This window comes from Pelmatolapia mariae, linkage group LG18 (genome assembly GCF_036321145.2).
Source record: "Pelmatolapia mariae isolate MD_Pm_ZW linkage group LG18, Pm_UMD_F_2, whole genome shotgun sequence".
Lineage (NCBI taxonomy): Eukaryota > Metazoa > Chordata > Actinopteri > Cichliformes > Cichlidae > Pelmatolapia > Pelmatolapia mariae.
The window spans coordinates 25,297,654-25,319,283 of record NC_086243.1 but is presented as its reverse complement, the minus strand read 5'-3'; the positions used below and the strand labels follow the sequence as shown (position 1 = coordinate 25,319,283).

The 21,630-nt window shown below is 38.8% G+C and overlaps 1 protein-coding gene across 2 annotated transcripts in view; it reads left to right on the top strand.

The window, feature by feature from the left end:
- The window catches only part of gnal (guanine nucleotide binding protein (G protein), alpha activating activity polypeptide, olfactory type), a 56,387-nt gene extending 36,508 nt beyond the window's left edge, over window positions 1-19,879 (top strand). For both annotated transcript variants that reach the window (XM_063461686.1, XM_063461687.1), the window contains exons 6-12: window positions 12,125-12,179; window positions 12,314-12,387; window positions 14,485-14,543; window positions 15,039-15,159; window positions 15,435-15,565; window positions 15,665-15,732; window positions 17,465-19,879. In XM_063461686.1, coding sequence (XP_063317756.1) covers window positions 12,125-12,179; window positions 12,314-12,387; window positions 14,485-14,543; window positions 15,039-15,159; window positions 15,435-15,565; window positions 15,665-15,732; window positions 17,465-17,611 — 655 coding nt within the window. In that variant the 3' untranslated portion in view covers window positions 17,612-19,879. The remainder of the gene's footprint in view (window positions 1-12,124; window positions 12,180-12,313; window positions 12,388-14,484; window positions 14,544-15,038; window positions 15,160-15,434; window positions 15,566-15,664; window positions 15,733-17,464) is intronic.
- Window positions 19,880-21,630: the final 1,751 nt, after the last annotated feature.

Here is a 21,630-nt window from a genome sequence, read left to right as displayed (position 1 = left end):
CAGTTATCAGCGAGTCCAGAGGATAGTTGTGTCCAGCCACACCCAGGCAAAAGGTCTCCCTCCACCTCAGCCACTAGTCAAACAAGCCTCACCTTTCACCTCCTGTGGAACGTGGTCAGAATGGGACACAGTGCTATTAATAGAAACCTTTTTATATAGATATTTTTTTTGGTGTCACAGCGGTTTGTTGACAGTTTGAGCTGTAGGGTGTTTTGTCAGGCTGAGCTAAAAGAGGTAGCTTGGAGGCTAACTTAAGTAAACACTTGGTTGGGTGATTTATTGTTGCAGGCATTTGTAACCTGAGATTTTACAGCTTTATTATACTGAAAGTAACCACGTAGACATGACTATGCCCCCCCCCCCCCCCCCCCCTCCACCCCCACCCCCCACCCGAGTCTAAGAGGGTCATGAAAAGAGAATATGCTACACCAGCGAACATCCGGTTCTTCCTCTTCTTCTTTTCCTGTTGTGGTTTTTCAGTGACTGATACTCTCCACTAAAGCAATATTTATTCAGAAATGTAATTCTTCTGCTGATGTGCTTTCACAGCTGCTACAGGTTACAGATGTACTTACATGTGCATGTTATGAAATGGTCTCTGTGTGTGAACACTGGAATATAATGCCCATACAAAGTAATCAGTTGATTTACATTTCCTTGTTTCATTTTCTCAGTCGTGTGGGTTTTAAGATTCGACTATATATATATTTAAGTTTTTGGGTGTACTATTAAATGTTAGACGTTACTACACGTTACGTTACATTTAAAGTTGGTTTAATGTTTTCTACTTTACACCTGTATTTGTTATAAAAATGCATCTGGTGCCATTTTACCAGACATGATACATTCACAAAGATTGCTGCTAGTAGTTGTAGTGCTGCTGCTCCTGCTGCTGTTGCTGTGACTGAAATGGATGTAGGATTTGTTGAAAGAGCTGCAGTTGAGATGTTTTTTTAAGAACCATTTCAGATATATTGGTGTCACTGATTTTTATGACTGGTGTTTACTTTCAAATTCACGACTTTGATTAGATAGACATATTTCAAATATGTTGGCCTAATGATAAGCAAAGGAGACTTATTGTGCTCTCATCTCATAGAACCCAAGGTGTGCCCAGTGTTTTTTTTTTTTCTAGGTAGAAAGTTCTGCCTGCCTTATGGCAGGTATTCACTAAACCATAAAGTCCTTTATATATTATAGAATATCTAAAATCAATCTTTTCGGCATTCTTTATTTAGCCCGATACAATTTTATTAAATAGTACATTGAGTAAGGTTTTTTCCCCCCTACTACAATAATCTGTGATACCTGTTTGAGTCCTCTGACCCTGTTTTGCACTTGTTAACTGGGAAAATAATGACACGATGCACTCATCCCACTAATCACAAACACATCAAATCGTGTCTCTTCCATTTCCCCTGATCTGCTTGCATCACAGGAATGTGAGGAAACTAATTTGTACGAGGGATGTTCCTGGTGACTAATTTACTAGTCAAAGAACATTAACCAAAATTAAGAAAGTAATCCACGAAAAGATAAAAGTTGAGGGCAGGCTAAACTTTGTCCGCACAATGGTGCGTTATATTTGAGAGTTGTGTGAGACTGCTGAATCACATTTTATTCAGTATTCACTTCAGTCGTTTTCATTGCTGCTGAAATGTGTGGTAAATTGTGGCAAGCTTGGCACACACAGGTGATGCCAGATTGGTTTTAGAGTGTGGCTAACGCTAGCAGTGCCGGCAGCAGTAGACTTTCTTACCTTGCATGTTGATGTCCACATATCTGTTGGGTTTTATGGAAGCTTTTCTCTGACACAGTCCAGAGACATACTATATTTAAAAAAAGACAATAGTAATAATGAAAAACTACAGAACTGTGCTGGGTTTTGTGGTTCTCTATGCGAGACAGAGGGAGTACTAATGAAATAATGAAATATGAACTTGTTTTACATGCTAGCATTTCAGCTGCCAACTAGCAAAGACAGAAACTATTAACCATTCAGGTGAATGATTTAATCTAAAACAATATCTGGACTATCCTGCTGCGTTTTAAGGTGGTTTGAGTTTTTGATTGTGTGAGATGTGTTTATCCCTGCGTGTATAGCTTAAACAAGGCTGCCTCACTATCACCAGTGGTTTGCATTTACCACTTGGTCGTAAAGCATCATTTTCATTTTGATGTGTGTCACCTGGGCCACACCTGTTTCAGTTATCCTTGAGGTTTAAACTTTGCCACAACCAACACTTTGTCTCTGAAGTTCTGCCTGACTTGGTGTGTTCTTTGCATGCATCACGCAACATTTTACGTAGCTCCCATTTACTTAAAATGTGGCTGTTGATTTTGGTTGAATGGTTCAAGAAGTTACTTAATACTTTTATCTTGACCTTGATAGAAAATGTCAGGAGATCAAGGAAAGAATTAATAAGGATATAGGAAGAGAGAACTGCGGTGTGCAGGGAGTCCAACTGCACTCAAAAAGCTTCTTTAATAATGTGATGGTGGATGCCATTGACATGGTTCTGCAATATGGTGGTGTACCTCTGAAGATGGACTACAAAAAGTGAATATTTTAAGTTTCAAAGTTCTTCCACTTTGTTTTGTCCACTTTTTAAAAATTTAAATCTACGGCCTGCACACAGCGCAAAATCCTGATAACCACATTTTATTGCTGCAGTATAATATCCATCATTCACAAAACACATCAGCAGGTTATGACATGAAATGGAAAACACACTGTTAACATTTACATGATCTGTGTCTCTTGTCAGCTATGTTGATCGTTTGTTTCTAATGACGGTTGCGAAGTGGGTTGCTATGAATTATGGGATAGCATTATCTTCTTTCCTTTCATAAAGGATGCTCCAGTGTATCCTCTCCTAAAGCGGGAAATAAATGAAGCATTGAAGGACCTTCCCTGAGTATCTAGAGAATTCGATCCAGCTCTTATTAAGGCTGCCACGCAGATACTTCCTGGTCACTTCACTCTGTAAGCAGATTTGACCATTCATCCAGAGCTTGTGGTTGTATTTTACTCGTGAGCATGAGAAGGTGGACTTCTAAAATAATCTAAGCCGTGAGCTTGCGGTGGCCTCCCACCAAACATACAGATGCAGTATACAGTGACACAAATACAGTAATAGAAAGCCAGCGCAGGCCACGGTTCTGCTGTGTGTTGATGTATGAGCGCGTCTGGGAATGGAAGGATACAAGTGCAGCCTGGCTTAGGAAGAGAGGGAGAGAGAGGAGTGGTATGGACTGTCTGGGGTTGCCATGGGAACCCAGCTGCTAAAACCAGGCAGGGTCAGTGTGGAAGAGAGGCTGCATGCAGCGCGAGTGAAGGGATGCCACCCGGAGGCCTGTTTGCAAACTACACAAACATCATACGCACTGAAGTTCAGGCTGAATTCATCTTTAAATAGTAAGAAAGGGAAAAAGGATATTAGCTCTGTTTATTGCAGTTTTCTTTTATCCTCAGGAAATAATCCATAATGACAATCACCAGGTTGTTCAGGCCTGTAGAGCTTAGTTCAGGCTTATGCAGTCTGCACTGATACTGTAGACGCCCCTGTCTAATATTAGTTATTGGTTATTGACTTTTGATTAGGGGAAAAGAGGAAAAGCTCATTTTCACTGGGTCACTGGTTGACTTCCAAGCGGAACAACTAATTTGACATAGAGGCTGCTGTTGTTTACAGGCAAGAGATTTGAAACCTGCTCGATAATGTTGATTTAGACTATTTTTACTAGGTTTTCTATTTCTGGCACAGACTCATTCAGTAGCTTACTGACAGCGCATCGATGTCGGGCTTCAATATTATTTAGAGAAACCCATAAGTCAATGGCACAGTGAGAACTGTATTTGGGAGCTCCACATGGGACACAGTTCACTCCCAATGTTCCCACTGTAGCTCCAATTCAGAGGCTGAGACTATTTTAAACAGAGGTAATGTAATGGTCCACACAGACACTAAGCAGAGACAAAAGGGCATTACAGGCTATTTTACATTTTTATACAACACCTTTCAAAACCATGACTTGATGCCGGCCTGGAAGGCGAAATGGAGGCCTTGAGATAAAGCAGGCTCTTTTGTTTACACAAGATTTGGTTTGACTTTCAGGAGTGTCTCCGTTCTTGCTCCTATATTTAGGAAGTACCCACTGAGCCGTTGATGGATTTGTCTAGTTTCAGATCCATCTCCCAAACTGCACAGTGTTCCTGTTTGGATGGATGAGCTGAACCCCGGGCTTGGATCTTTCCAGCAGGTGACCGGGATCCTGCACAGCTCCACCTTCGCTGTGTCCCGCCGCACGTGGCCCTGCGTGCTGTACCAGCTCAATACATCGGACAGGCCGTGTTATGTGATGAGCTGTGCAGCGCTGCCAGTTTTGTTAGGATACTGGGTGTGTTTTGTAAGAGAAGACAGATGAAGCGTGGAGTGGAAGTTCTTCTTTAAGTTTACAGTTGGTGTGTAGATACTAGTTTAGGTTAGACTTTTAGAAATGAGTACAAGTACAGCTGAAAACATTAGTCTGCTGATATAAATATAATCAACTCTTTGGTCATTTTTAAAAAAGAAATCTGCATTACTAAAGTGTTTTCAGCCACAATAACAGAATACACTTCTTTTTTTTTCCTTTTTTTTTTTTTTTATGAAATTTTTGTAAATTCATGGCATTATGTTTGGGCAAAAAGTCTCTGTTGCCTTATTTGACATAAGTTTATGCAAGTAAATTCCGGTAGTTTTCCTTTGGCTCTGGAAAAAAGCTCTTCGGGGGGCACACCAAAAATTCCTCAAAGCAGGAAAAACCCCAGCACTGCTAGTCGGAGAAAAAGTAGACACCTGAATCTGTTATCTTTGGCTGTTGGAAATTGTAATTCATCTTCTGACATTTTATAGCCTGAGTTGTTAATAGAAGTGGGAAAGTCCTCAGAGAAAGTGGTAATCCATTTAAACACAGTTAAAGTGGGAAATACTGAACTGTGAATAGAGGTTTGAATATTTGATTTTAAAGCAGTAAATGCAAAGACAGTTTGTACTTTGCATGCAAATTCTTGTTTTCAAAGGGCTTAATTACCCATAATGCTCTTGGAAATCAATGCAATGAAAAAAGATGCTGACTACTCATGTTAAGGGCCAAGTTTTGCCTAGTTTTAATGTATGAAAGCATGTGGGGTTTTTTTTGTTGTTGTTGTTGTTGCTCAAAACGGACTAAATTGTATGTGGTGACCACAACTAGTCTGCGTATAATTCAATTTGTGTTCTCTTATTTAACTGTAAAATTCACAGACTTCTGTTATTTTCAGCCACTTTCTAAGCAACAAACGTATTGAAGCTTGATTAAATTAAGCCCAGCTTAAGAAAAACTGCCTTTCACATTTATTCAGAAAAATATTTGGGGACATGGATCTATACAACTTGTACACAATACAAAACTGAATTAAATGCACATTACAGATAAAAATACGCACAGTTCAAACAGAAAAAATTTAAATGGAGGGTTACCAGTTAGAAACAGTGCAGTGGGTCTGTTGTGTCCAGCAGTGTGTTTTCAGGCGCTGTCACCAGCCAGTTGGAGACTAAAGTGAGAGTCCATTATACTGGCCCGAGCGCTCAAAATATGGAAACTATTGATCGGATCCTCTGAACTGCTAATTAAAGATGGTCCGCTATTTGTAAAAAGTCAACCCAATTATCAAATGAGCACATGAGTCTGGGTTGCTGTGGGTCGGTATGAAGGTTTCCAGTGTGTTGGAGGGGATTTTTTTTTTCCAGTATTTATTCCTGTGTCTTTTGATGTCTTCAATTTTGTTTTGCTTTGGACACGTGCTTTTTTTTTTTCATGCACATAATTAGATTTTAGCACAAATTTAAAAGTGATCTGTTCCTATTTTGGTCGTCTCCTCCAGATATCTGGTTTATTTTGGTTGTTTCCTTGTTGTGCCTGTTGCAAGGCAAACATGTGTACAAGAGCTAGCCTTTGGTTCCCGAAGAAGGTGCTGTGGAGCTGGGTGGCCGGTGACCCTGAGCTCCTGGTGGAAACATACCCACCATGAAAATCTTCCCCCTGCACCCTTTTCTGCACAGTGGGCAGCAACATGTTGCCCACGGCACTTTGCATTAACTGTCCCTCAACATATCGGAGTGCTTGAGTGAAGCTCAGCCTGCGTATGTGCAATAATGCTTGTGTATGTGTTTCATGGAAAGACTAGGCAAATGGCACAGAAGAACTAGAGGGGGTGCACTGCTAAGTGAGGTGAACGGCTTAGCCATTTAGCGCCATAAAGGGGGCTTTTTTTTAACCTGAAGATAGCACTGTGAAAGCTCATCTCAAGCAGGGACATGTGTGAGGATGTTGTTTGTGCGTGGTTTAAGTCGAGTTTGGGGAATTGTTACATCCTCGCTTTAGAAAGTAAACAAAAACGGTAAAGAAAGCTAAAAATTGTCACGATGCCTCTCATTGGTGGGGTCTGACTATATTGAACTTGCTGTGTAGTATATTTCTCATGTCAAGCCATATGATTCTGCCCACAACAAAGTTTATACATAGCACCCAGGCTGGCCCACAGCACCACCCCAACACAAAGAGAATAAGAGGGGGACTGTTGGAGAGCAGATTGTTGATATATTTTTTTTTAAACTTTAAATATATATACAGAGAACAAACTGTCATGAAACAGTAAAAAGCCTTCTTTATAAGAGCGCTACTGTGTCAGGCTAAAAACAAATGAGAAATTACATCTCATTTAATGTGGTTTGATGGTTGTGAACAAATTTTAAAGTCATAAAACTAATTCATAAATGCCAAGCATAGTTTTCTGTGTATATATTGTACACATGCTAAAAACAAAGTGGCAAAATGGCGGCCTGCTATCCCTCCAAAGCCACAAATATGACAAAATGACCACATCACACAAAGATCTCCGATGCCAGCGCTGAGCAGTTCTCGGAGGAAATTGAAGAAACGGAGCACAAACCACAGATTTCTCTGGACCTTAAACCCGTCTATTTGTAGCACTCAACCAGAACAGCTGTAGTCACTGTAAACTGCACTGAAACCTTTTGATAAGGCATTATCTGGACGGCCACTCGATGATCAATGTTATCTTTTTCGGCCTTTTTTCCTGGATCCAGTACTCTTGTTTTTCTTTCTTTCTTTTTCTTTTTCTAGCCTCTTGCCTGGTACAGAGACTATATTTGGATCTCCAGTGCTCTACCAATAGTACTTCTGTCACATGGCAGTCACAAAGCACTCAGTAATTATAACCTAGCTGGGTTTCTGCAAGGAAGGCTGACTAAAAATACTCTCACATTGTTGCAGCAATGGGGCAAAAAAGCTGGAGAATTTTAAAAGGCTTTGCCTGTATTTTTGCGTGTCTGTGTGTGAGTGAGGAACACTTTAACATATACTGCGCCGTCTCAAATAACAGTGTAGTGCAGTGGGGTTTAATGGTTGTGTTTCTCGTCTCCAGAGAAGCGCTAATTGGTAAATAATATAATTAATAGTGTAATATGATGGGTGTGCTTCATGTTGTATGACTTCAGAGCCAGGACAAAAAGTAAATGCTGTGTTCTAAACCCCAGATTCGTGTTTTCTCTCTCTCTGCGCTTATTTTATTTTTATTTATCCGTCGCATCTTTTAGTGTTTATCTAAAATCATGTTTTGTCTGTTATTGTACTCAAAGTGAACTTGATTATTTTCTTGATCACTAACCTGCCGTTATTTTGGTAATTGAGTATTTCTAAATGTGTGAAATGGATAATTAATAGTTGACAGGTGAAAGTGTTTAAAATATTGAATGAATGATAAGTGGTAGGTACTTAAATGCATAATATATTGTGTAACACGCACAAACACGTCAACCGAAAAGGTGACACACTTATGGAAAACATGAGTATTCTGGTTTCAGATGATAAAGCATGTTTGAATGATGCAACAATTAATGTTTTGAAGGAGCTTTAAAATGTAAGAAATATTGAAGAGGAATTGATGAGAGCCTTTAAATTCACAACTTGTAACATTAATCACAGTTAAAAAAATAAAGCAATAAAACCTTGATGCAAGTCAGCTTCATACTTTTTATCAGCTAGTTGAGTTTGAATATTTTGAGATTTTTTTTAATCACAAATCTTTGTTACATCATCTCAGGTTCTAGGACTTCGATTCGTCACCATATTGTGACATTTCACAGAGGAAACAATTAATGCAGCAGACTAACCACTAAGAAAAGTGTGAGTCTAAGACCTGATCTCATGAAATTTTCACACTGAATTGGCTTCCTACCTGATGAAACATTTTCAGAAGCCCACATTGTTTACAGAGTCTGGTTGGGGTTTTTCTGTGTTTTGCTGCTCATTTGTCTGTAATTGCCTATGTGCATCATTGACCTCTATACTCGTCAGAAATAACTTAAAATTAAATTCTCATTGCTACGACCCCAGCTCCCCAGGGGAAGGGAAACATTAACAACCACTTGAAAATGGGTTTGGGGAAAATTATCATCTTTTACTGAGTTGAAGTCTACAGAAATAATATAGCTAAGCGGAAAATAAAAATAGGACGGCTAAAGGCAGCAAGAGCTGCTAAAAATAATCCTAACCAAAAGAGACTCTTACCTTAGGTTATTTTCAGCTTCCTGCTAAAACCATATAACAAAATAAACAAAACCACTAGTCTTACTTGTCTTCACAAACTCTTCAAACTGAACACAAGATGATGTGGATTTTATTGTTTACTTGTTTTTTTCCCTTTCCTGGGAAACGCTGGGCAGTTTTGTTTATTCAGGACTCAAACCACTAACATTATACACATGATAGAATTATAGACAAAGAGATGGTAGATGCAGGGAGACACGTAACCATATAAGATGTAGTGTAAGATAGAAAATCCCACACAGATTGTGACGTTTCGTTACAAAGCAAACCATGTCCATAAACGTGTCAGGTCTGTAAAGATGATTTTCAGGCTGAATTGAATGTCTAAAACGTGTATTCACGTTCACCTTCAAAGGTTAGGTTGTAAACCGAAGACGTTAAAGAATTGTGGGAATTTTACATGCTGGATTAGAGTGTTGATCCAATGGAGAGGAAGGGTAGTAAAATAATAAAAGGACAATTTTTAGATCCCAACTCAGGCTATGGTAATATGTCCTAAGCAGTTCATCTGTTACTTACTTAATTATTGCATAATTAAAACGGCACGAAAAGAACTTACATGTATTTTGGATGTCAAATGTGATGTATAACTGGCTGATTTTGGACAGCATTTTTTTTTTTTTTTCAAATAATGATGGCGTCTTTGGTTTCCAAGTGAACTGCTAGAGTTAATTTCAGATGTGACCTTCCTTTTCTCTGTACTGCATATGTTAAATGTAATAATCCTGCAAGCGTATTTACTGTTCATGTATATGAATTTTCTGTGAGAAAGTGGAGTGCTCTTTCAAAAATAGCCTTACTTCTCCTTTTTTGTGGGCAGAAACAGTTGGTGTGATGAAAACATTGTTGTCGGAGCACATGAGCAGCGTCTCTGTTATCTAATGGTTCATAATGGAGCATTCATTCTCGGTTATTTAATTCTTGTTGGGTGTGTTAGGTGTGCTACTTGTAGGGCTGAAGTGAAAATGAACTGACTACAAAAACTCTAACCCTGAGTGCGGATCTTCTGACGCTTTGGGTTTCCTGTGCACCGCAGCCGTGTTGGCTGTCTTGTGATAATGTAAAGCTGGTGAGCGTTTGGGTAGAAAATGAAGGATGTGAGGGGGAGCCTGTTTGGTCCACATCTGTGTCCTACTTACTAGAATCACTCACCAGCTTCAGATGTAGATGAGGAAACTTTGTAAGATGTACACACTTTTATTCCCTCTGCTCTGACAGACACTTTGTACCATTCCCTCTATAAAATGTGTCTGCCATATGGCATGACTGTGACCTGGAGCACTTTGGATTTAATTTGAAATAAAGCAGGGTGATGGAGATTCAGATGTTCTCTTCCTGATGGAATAATCAGTCAGGTGATGGAATAATGTATATGCTTTTTGTGAAAGTGAAATTTTCAGTTGTTTAAATTGTTTAACCCATAGTCCTCCAAAATAATAATAATAATGATAATGATGATATGAATAATATTTATCACGATATACATTTGAAAATTTGCAATAACAATATAACTGATGATATAATAGACACTAGACTAAATACTTTACAACGCCACAACTTTATTAATGCAAAAAAAACCCCCCATCAATGTATTTTCACTTAAACAAGCAGCTGTTTTTTATGTGCATTAAAGTTATATAAAATTTAACAGTGCAAATGCAAATTCCTTGCTGACAGTTTAACCAAAAGGCATTTCCAGTGGATACTGGCCTCGTTTTCGAGGTCAGTAAACACAACCAGAATTCATACATAAGGCACACGGGATTATAAGGGGCACTGTCGATTTTCAGAAAAATCAAAGGATTGATTTTAAGTGTGCTGTATTTTCCAAAAAAACACGGTAATAACGACGGCCCGCTAGCATGCTCTACCAAAAATAGTGTTTTGTTGTGTATCTGACGGACGAAAGCTAAACCAGTTCCACACCACTGAAGTTGCAGCATTTTTACAAACCAATTCTGGTTCATCTGTTTCATTTAATGATCCACTTTCGCCCTTCTCATTCTCCGTCGCTGCCATGCTATTTCCGCCATGTGCGTATGAAAACGAAGGCACTGCGCATGCACGTTTTACCCATATTCTATCACGATATTTTCATTTTCTTATCGTTGCCCAACATTATACCGGTATTACCATGAACTGTATGATATGGCCCAGCCCTAGTTTGCTGCCCCTCCTTTATGCTGTCTCCAAGAGTGTGCTCAAAGGGCGTCATCTGATTGTTGGTGTTTTTTTTCCTCTCTAATCTTTACCTTACCATACAAGTGCCTTGAGGCGACTGTTGTATTGATTTGGCGCTACATAAATAAAAGTAAATTGAAACTGAATTACAAAGACCGCTAATTTTTCACATCTTCAATGTTTTGGTTTTTTTGTTGGTTTTTTTGTTGGTTTTTGTTTTTCACAAAGACAAGAGAAAAAAACTTTTTAAACAGTTGTCACTTTACTTTAGGAAAGTAAATAATCATGAAATCATATAAACTGTCTTTTAGAGAGTGTGCGAGAGAGCGCAGTTTATAGCTCCTTTTAAGCCTGTATACGTTTTTTTTATTTATTTGTTTGTTTGTTTTTTAGAGTAACATATGAATTTTGTGCAGTAAGCACATTTGTATTGTAGCAAGCATTTTTGCTTTGGGCCCCGTAGTTGGTTAATTTCTAACCCTGTTATTCACTGTTGCTTAATAGTAAAGCTGTTAACAACAGCAAGCTAGATATCAGTTAATGTGTGCTAAAGAGACTAAATGTTGAAATATTAACAGCTGATCTATACATTTGGCTCGTGGACTTATTCTTAATAACATTGCGCCTTGTCTTTGCAAATACCCGTGGTATATTTTAAATGTATCATGGCCCTTGGACTGGCCTTGCTGGAGTCTTTTCATGATGTGATCCAGATGATCCAGGGGCCTGCGTGACCATGTGTCCCCAGCCTCGGTGTCCTCATCCTGCCTGCTGTGCTGCAGAGAGGCCCAGCTGCTGCTGCTGCTACCGCTGCACATGCTCTCTCAGTAGTGAAGAGATGGCAACAGCAAGCTGTCTAACCTCCACAGTAACCGCCTTATGTAATCACTCTGGCTAGAGACAGACCAAAATAGACCAGACTGAGCAGGCCTGCCCTCTTGTGGCATACAGCTGCCTTAACACCGGCCTAGCAGGCCTAAAACAGGAGTCAGACATGGCAGCCGTTTCCTGCAGCATTCAGTGTAGTATGTAAATATTTTAATGTACTGCACAGATATAGCAAAATGCATTATGTGGCATTTGTAGTTTCCAGCTGATCAGATCTGGAATTATATTTTTGGGTTAGTTCAGTGAAGACTGAGTATTTATGAAAACAATGGTCAATTATTTTATAGTTTTACAGTTTAGTGACTTTACATTTTGTATGTTGATGACTCTTTCCGCAGCACATACAAAATGGTTGGAAGACAAACAAAGTTTAACTACTCTTCTGTTCCCTCCTTTGCAGTTTCCTGGACAGAATTGATTCTGTAAGACAGAGCGACTACACGCCAACAGACCAGGTCAGTTCTCCTGCCAGTGTACTCAGTATTAAATGTATAAATCACTAGCAAAACTCTGCCTGTTGTTTTTCTTTCTTTTTTCCCCCTCCTTTACTTGAACTGCATGTTTGTTTCTTTGTGTTCACTACGTGTAGGACCTGCTACGCTGCCGAGTGTTAACTTCAGGGATTTTCGAGACGAGGTTCCAAGTAGATAAAGTGAACTTTCAGTAAGTCTCTGCTTAACTTTAACAAGCACATAAACACACACATTGAAGACATATTTGTCCCCATTTATTCTCATTGTTTGCCAACTTTTTTAAACTCTGTTAGCAGCTTGTGTAGCCAGGGGTTAATAAGGCTACTTTGGAAAAAAAAAAAGTCCAATTTGACATGGAAATTAAATAAAATAGTTGGGAACAGGGTTTCTCCAGGCTTAAAATGGGACCTTTGGGGTTGACTGCACAAAGCTGATCCAAAAATCTGTGTTTCTAGATTTTTGTCTATTTGATAAACAAAATACATTTTATCCGTGAGTCAATGGAAAAAGGAAAGGTTTTATTTATTTATTTTTTCCTGGTAATTTTTCCTTTGGGTGAAGAGCCAAACTTTTTTGGGAGGGGCAAAATGTTTTGTATATAAGAAGAAAAAAGTCTGATTTTAGGCAGAAAAACATGAAGCATGCCCGAACTAGTTGTGTAAACAATACAGTTCTCCAGAAATCTTTCATCAGCTAAGAAACTATGGCCACATCCTACCGAACTCAACAGCACACCAGGATTCAACATAACCTGTGATCCGATGGCCTGTAAAAAGTAGGCTGGGAAGTTGATCAGCAGTTGCCAGCAATATTTTCACATTAGTTGGTTTAAATGTGAAGGAAAGCTGTTTTTTTTTTTTTGTTTTTTTTTTTTTTGTTGTTGTTTTTTTTACACACTGATGCACGCACAGCTCAGCTAACTTTAACTTTGTCGACAGCAACCACACCCCTCTACTGGGCCAAGCCTACAAAGGGGCAAAGGATTTACACTAATTATTTTCGGATTTGAATTCTTAATATAAAATATAAATCTACTAGTAGATGATGCTATATTATCATAGATTATGGCAGCTGTATTCAGAGGAATTAAAGTGGCGCTACTGAAAATGTGTTCTGCCGCCTCTGGATATTGGTCTGGTTTTGTAACACAGACCTGGCAACCCTGACGTGTACATATAAATACCAGAAGGTCTCAGTTTTCATTGCCACATTCTTCTTTGTTTGTTGTTTGTTGGTTTTTGATGAGACGTCATTATAAAGTACTTACGGGAAGGATCAGTATTATCATTGTGTTTCCAGCTCATTCCATTATTTACACCCCTATGAACAAAATAATCACGAGCCTCGTATTCCTTCTAACATTGGTTTATCTAATATTGCCTTTTATGCAGCAACTTTTCCGAACTTCACAGAATTGTGAAAATGAGCCTGTCTAGGTGTTTTCCGGATTTCCAGTAATTTTCTTTTTTAAAAACATTGGACTGTGCCTCCTTGTTGGATCACTGCCCTCTTGGGTGTTATTGCTATATTTACTCTGGCCTCGTGTTAAGAGCCTCAAATGTCATAAGTTTGTTCCTTTGAACAAAACCCTGAGCCCACAACCTGCTCAGCAGCTGGAAGATGAGGTAGGAATGCACGTCATAGAGGTGACTAAAATGCAAAATGATTCCCCTGCGGTCGACCAGTGTGATTTCTGAGCCTGTTGCAAGTTATTTACTGTTGGTTACAGTTATTAGAGCAGCCGATAAAGGTTAGAGTAAATGTTTTGTAACAGCTTTGATGATGTCAGATGAGGTGACCCATTTCCGCAGTCGCAGACACAACAGTCTTATTCTACCATCTGAAATGGGCCTTTGTATCACATTATATCATCCTAAACGATTGGTTAAAAAAGGTCTGGGTCATGACTTCCCTTTGGGTGTGCGTTTGTCATTATTCAGCTTTGATGACTCCCAAACATCCAGCCAGGGACACACAGACATTACAAATAATTTCGCCCTTCGTAACATTTATTAATTAATGGATTATTTATGCGTCCACAGTCTTTCCGTAAGTGTCAAGGATCTCTTTTTGCAAACCAGAAGCACATGTAATACAAGACAGAAACACATCTTTTGTGAGGATTTTTAATTTTATTTTGAGTCTTTATCAGGACAATCTGTGAAACAAAACTGGTGTGTCAGTGCTGTACAGTATGTACATGATGCCCTCAGTCCTGAGTGATATGAACTCTTTGATCAGAAGAGGGCAGCAGCGAGTATCTGACCCATTACTGTCTCTTCCACAGCATGTTTGATGTTGGGGGCCAGAGAGATGAAAGGAGAAAATGGATTCAGTGCTTTAACGGTGAGACTTTTCCTCCTTGTTTTCCTTCAAAAAGCCACACTGTACATCCTCGACCTGCAGCTCATTCTCCTCCCATTACATCCTGCCCGTCTTAAGGCATTTTCTCTCAGCTCCAGCATCCCGTCAGTTGCATAAGGACCAGTCCAAATCTTAAATTGGTATTGAAGAGCCTAGTCTTTTGACTTGTTAATAGTCAAATCTGAGCTGTCTTGTTTTTTGTTTTCCTTGACACAAAGTGCTCTTTTAGTCAGTTGTTTCTATTTTTAAATTTTCTCCTGGTTTTGGTTTGCATATTACTATAAATTTTGCTTTCCTTCTCACTGCGCTATTGTGTGTTTTTAAACCTTGAATGTTAATACATTTCCCTTAACTGGAAAGCACTTTGTGTCCACTCCCGTAGTTTTGAGTGCCATATAAATAAAGGTGATTTGACACGACTTGAATATACTCCTTAACACCAGTGATGTCAAAATCTATCTCCTCGTTTTCTTCCAGACGTCACTGCGATCATCTTCGTGGTGGCCAGCAGCAGCTACAACATGGTAATAAGGGAAGACAATAACACCAACAGGCTACGGGAAGCTCTGGACCTCTTCCGCAGTATTTGGAACAACAGGTGAGTCCCTATTTTCTTTTTTTTTTTTTAACTCGAAATGTTAGAAAATGCTCACTTTCCTTTTGCAATGAGAGAGAAGGCCCACATAAGGCTTAAAAAGTAGTAAATATAAGTAAATAAAACCTGCTTCTGTCTCACCTTTATCGTGATGTGTGTAAATCACTCAGTGTCAGCTTTATCTTTGAAAATCCCAAATTTTCCACTACTGAAGGTTGAAGCTTGTGCAGCTTCTTTAATTGTGTTTTTTTTTTTTCTTTTGTTTGTTTGTTTTTCAGATGGTTACGCACTATATCCGTCATATTATTCCTGAACAAGCAGGACATGCTGGCTGAGAAAGTACTAGCTGGAAAATCCAAAATTGAAGACTACTTCCCTGAATATGCTCGCTACACCATACCAAATGAAGGTTTGTTCCTTTCTCGATACAGCTGGCTTGTCTATGTCCAGACAGACTTTTGAATTCCTCGTATCGGTCTGTATTAACGTAAAATTTTTTTCTTTTTAGCAACTCCTGAACCTGGTGAAGACCCGAGAGTGACGAGAGCTAAGTTCTTCATCCGAGACGAGTTTCTTGTAAGTGTATCAGCGTATGTCTGAAGTGAGCTGAAGTCAATCAGTGTCCAGCCACGAATACACTTGTCCTGTTAATTCATAACTTAGTATTTTACACACGTACCTGTAATCCCAGCTGGGCCTGTTATGTTGCTTTGAACCCGATGAACCTTTTCTGGTGGCGCCGACCTCCTCGTGGGGACAAGTTGTCTGCAGATGAGCAACGCTGATTTCAGCAGCTACTACTGCTGCTACGAGTCCTCCCGCTGATCGTAAAACACATTCTGTAGGGTTAAAAATTAAATTCGGTTGCATTTGTTTTTACTATACATGGCTGTAAGGAAGCCGTTTTTGCATGGCCTTTTTTGTATACGCTCTGTAGTCACAAATAATCTTTAAGACTCAAATAACATTATTTTACAGATTATAACTTTATTAGTAGGACTTAATGCTGCAGCAATAACTTGAAGCATTTAGTTGAGGAAGTGAAGGGTTACATCTGTTCTTGGTGTTTGAATGTGAGCTGTTCTGTGGCTGAATTCATTTCTGTCATATTAAAATAGTGACTCCAGCGTTTCAGTTTAATAGTGACCAATGTTGTTCTTATTTAGTGGGTAGAACAAATATGGGTCTAGTGTGGTTATCTGGTCAGTGTTTAACACGCTAGACACACTTATGGTCATGTAAGCTGTATTTAGGGACTGATTGCTCTAAAATCACTTGCCTCAGTTTCTAGTAATGACAGCGAGCTTGAAAGCTGTGAATTTCCCAGAAATAAATGCGTTATGATAATATTCCTGTTACCTGGGACAGATACCTGGGAATATGTGTGACGGGCATCACATACTCCAAATGTAGTGCACTTTTAGGAAGAATTATGCAAATTACAGACTTCCTTGTATCACAATTTTTTTTTTTTTTGTGGTGAACATTGGTGAAAATGAAAGACGAAACAAGCGCCACAGCTTGCACAGAAGTACAAATTACAAAATCCAGGGGAACCAGCAAGTTGTCATGTGGTCTAAGTGTAACTACACATAACTACTGAGCCACTCTGTCTTCAGGTAGAATAATATTTTAAGTGTGAATTGTCAGGGGAAACCCCCTCCACAGAGTGTTTTCATCAGTCAGAATTAAACTGTGGCAATCTATTAATGCCTGTGATGTGATATCTAACCCATAGAGGGCGCTAAAAATAAGAAGTTGAGAGGCCTTTATGTGTACTGAAAGTGCACAGAAAACTTAGAATAGCATTGGCTTTAGCACATTAATCTTAAATATGCTGCGCAATATTCAAGGAAAGAAGCGAGCGGGAAAAGCTAAATGCTTCAGCTGAATGAAATAATTTAAATAATATAAAGTAAGGTGTGTGCTTTATTCAAAGATGAAATAAAACTATTTATCATCACATTTACAAACAAAAAGAAAACTGATGTGTGAAATAAAGAACGGTTAAAGGCCTATTAAAGTCAATCAAACCCAGTGGTGTTCAGAACAGATGTGATCCAGATATTTTGAGTAAAATGACAGTGAAGTGCTCAGATGAGTCACAGTTTAAGCTGCAGAGGCAGGAAGTAGTGTGATTTTTAGGTGGGGATGGTGCTGTAAGAGCTTTTAGCTGTAAAGAAAAAAAAATAATGGCGAAGGGAAGAAACGAGAGCAGCAGATCTGAGAAACTGAGGGAACATCAGGGAGGCTAAACGTGTGCTCGTGGCGTGGAGGATGTGACGTGTCGTGTCTGTGTCCTCCTCAGCGGATCAGCACTGCGAGCGGCGACGGCAGACACTACTGCTACCCCCACTTCACCTGCGCCGTTGACACAGAGAATATCCGGCGGGTGTTCAACGACTGCCGGGACATCATCCAGAGAATGCACCTGCGGCAGTATGAACTCTTGTGATGGGAGACCGACTCCGTCAGCCTTCTGTGTTTTTGTTTTTTTTGTTTGTTTGTTTTTTTTCTCCACCATTCTGCAACCTTGACGAACCTTTCCTCCTGCTCCTCCCTGACTCTTCACCCCACGTCCCCAGAAGAAACCCACCCCGACCGCCCCTCCTTTCGAGGACTATGAAGTACTACTGAAGTGTGTCAAATCCTCTTCCTCTTTTTAACTTCTTAGCTTTTTGTACTACATTTTGTTTTCTGTCTCCGAGATTTCGTCCCCATTTCACAGATGTAAAAGGAAAGCTGGGGAACAAAGTTGATGTGTGCCGCTTCTTTTTTCTTCTTCTTCTTTTAATCCTTCCTTTTTGAATGCCTTGATTTTTGTCATTCCACTAAGCCTTGGGCTACCTCCTTTTATTTTATTTTTTGCCCCTTTGTGTCCACTTTTTTTTTTTTTTTTTGGCTTTGTCTTTGGACTTGGACTGGTGGGCGAGGACACATAAAACACACCTGGAGGACCTCAGTGCAGAGGCAGTATGTGTGTGTAATGAAGAGAGGGAGGAATGCCATGTGAACGAGTGTGTGTTTAACCGCCATGACCCCTCACCACCTCTTGTAATATTTTTTTTTTTTTGGCCTGTCACCCCGCCCTCAGCCTCTCTGACCGCCTTCTTCTCCCCGCGTTGAAGACGACTGGACGGAGGGGGAACCGAATGGATGAAGAGATAAATGCACTTTGCATCAGGTTCCTTAATAACTTTTGTTTTTTGTTGTTGTCGGTGTTTTTTTGGGGTTTTTTTTGTTTTTTTTCCAGAGGAAGCATACACACAATGTAGCATCACAATATTTATTACCCTGTCGCCCTGCTTGCCGAGCTGCAGGGCGGACCGAGCAGCCGAGAAGACGTGTGGAGCGAGAGATTAAAGATGGGAGGGGGACAGAAATTACGGCGACTTGAAGACAGATTCAAATGAAGGAAAAGGGACTGAGCTCTCTGCACCTTAGCCCTGTTGCCTCCACGGACTCGGACCTGCCTCCTTTTTCCACACAAACCATCCTTTTAGCTTAGAGATACTGATGGGGAGGAGGGTGGGTGGGACGGGAGAGAAAAAAATGTATTGTTTTTTTTTTTTGTTTTTGGTTTTTTGGGGGGGTTTTTGTTAACTTGTACACTGTGCAAGGTTGAATTATCCTGTACAGACTGTAAAATGTAATATTATTTTGTACAACTTAATTGAAAGAAAAACAAATCTACTTGTAGATCTTTGTGCCTTGATTATGGCTGTACCTGTAAATGAGCTCAGATGTAAGTATGTTTTCAACTGCGCTGTACAGCTTGATGTCAAACTCTATCGGCAGCGAAAGACTGCAGGTAGGGGACTTTCTCTGTAGAGTTTAGTTTTTTCTGGTTTATAAAAAAAAAGAAAAAAAAAAGGAAATGCTGTTTAGTAAGAAATAAAAAAATAGGGAAAAAATCCTAAAAACCTGTATACATTATGCAAATTAACCACTTACCTGCAGTGAAGACCAGATGTTGCAGCGCCATGCCTTTTTTTTTTTGTTCTGGTTTTTTTTTGTTTTCCCTCCTTTTATTATATATATTTTTTGAATTTCACAGCTTTAAACAAACATTTGAATTCCATTGAAAGTGTCCAATAGTGTTTTAATAGGAACCAACGTTTTTTCGATATGAAGTGCGTGTGCGTACGCGTGTGTGTGTGTGTGTGCGCGCGATCCGTACTGATGTGCGTGCCTGTGCGCATGTGTACATAAAACAAACATAGACTCACAGATGCAGTGTGTGTGTGTGAGCGAGAGAGAGTGTTGGAGAGCTAGTGTGTTGTGTGTGTATAAAATTTTATAAATGTATGTACATGTAAATTTATAGGTCTATATAAATATATATGTACAATTATACATGTTTAATTATGTGTGTGCCTAGGTGTACATACCTATGTATGTATACGGTAAATATGTATACATACACACATAGGAAAGCATGTTTAGAATGGAGATGAATAAATGAGAGCGTGCAATATTAGTAATTCTTTGGTCCTTTGGAGCCATACCCGATGGCACAGGCACTATGAATGTGTGAGCAGCACCCAACAAGACGAGCTCTTCTCCTTGTACAAACAGCATCAGCCTTTTCTTCTGCTACAGTACACGTCTATCCCCAACAGAGAGTGAACTGACTGGAGGTGCAAAAACCTTGTTTGGCCTGGGAGGATGATTAAATGACATTTTTATTTTCTTTAAATAAAGAGGCACATTAGAGGACTTTGCTTTATTTCCATCTTGGTGTCCAGTTGTGTCCGGATTTTCTTTATTCATTGGTGATTTAAAAAATAAAAAAAATTAATGTGGAAGACCAAAACTACCAAAACAAACAAAAACAAATTAAAAAATGATTGGATAAGTAAATCAATATGCCATTAAATGCACCAAAAAATTGGGCGAGCATTTATAAAATGTGAAACTAATAAATACTTAATATATTGCTTTTTAAATTATATTTGGTATAAATCTCTAACATTAAAACGGTATAAATGGTGATGGTAAATATTTAATACTGCATCAAGTAAGTTTTAATTTGCTTCTTTAAATGTTTACATGTGTGTAACTTTTCCACTTTAATTTCCCATTGAATTTTGACTTTATACCCAATTTATTACTTTTAATACTATTTCTTATTTTACTCACCCACAAATTTTTACAAATTATATTTGATGCATTTTGGCCATGTTAATTTAAATTCGTTAGACAATAAGTAATGAATTGATAAATATGCAAATTAATGCATCAGAAGTAATAGTTATAAGGTGAAAGTGTGTGTTTTCATGTGGTTCTGTTAGTTTTTTTCCCGCATTAGTTATTAGTTTCGAAATCTGTTTACTTCTGTATTTTCTTCTGCATTTTTCATGCGTTTCAAAGTATAAATACAAAAGCAAATTAACCTAAATATCAATTTTTGCCAATTGTTATGGATTTGTTAATACCTACATTTTTCATATTTATTTCATGCATCTAAAGGCATGTAAGGGTTATTTAATTACTACTTTGTTATTTTTGCGGTTTTGTTACTAATATTTGAAACTATTGTGAGGAGAGCGAAGCTGGGTACTATCAGTATCTTTTTGTTTTTAACTTTGAGATGATCATGATAAACAGTTTTATCTGATTTCAAAGTTCTGGTTGATTAAACTTCACAGAAGGCAGGTTCAGCTAATAAAGTTAATAATGGCTGGCTGTACGTGCTAGGAGTGCATAGAATTGGAAAACAATATTGTGCTAGTTCTGAGTTTTCATGTGACATGTTTTAAAATATATTGTTACCATAAAACTGAAATCACACATTCAAAACCTGAGTTTTCAGTTTAAACTTTGGTTTAAATCAGTATTTAAACCAAAGTTTAAATACTGATTTAAATCCGTGACATTAGTTGCCAAACTACAAGTAAGAGATAAGAAGAAGATGGTAAATATAAAATTTTCCGTAATTAAATTTTAAAGTTACTAATAAACCAGACATTCCTTCTTTTATGCTAATTAACAAATTCATAAAAAACTACAACAATGCCTCAGTTGACTCCAAAGCCCTATAGCTCAACAGATTGGTGGGCTGGGGCAGTTAGGTTTCAGTTTTGGCCCGGTAATGGTAATTACCCATGCCTTTTTTTCACACCTTGGCTCGTGGGGAACGACCTTCAGCATGACTTAAACAAAGGAGCAGACCCCACCAAGGTGTTAAATACCAGGTGGGGCAAAACTTCTTCACAAATTAAAGAAGTCCAGGTGGCTTCTTTTCAAGCTCTCAAGACTATCATATCCATGACTGAGAGCCTACACAGACACACAACCATTTAAAAACAATTTGCTCAGTGAGTAAGCTTATACACAAGTGGAAAACATATAACAGCTCTCAATCTTCCTAGGAGTGGACATCCCAGCAAACTCACCCCAAGCTCAGACAGTGCAATGACTCTCAGACTTTACAGGCATCATTTAGCAAGTTAAATGTTAAAGTTCATGACA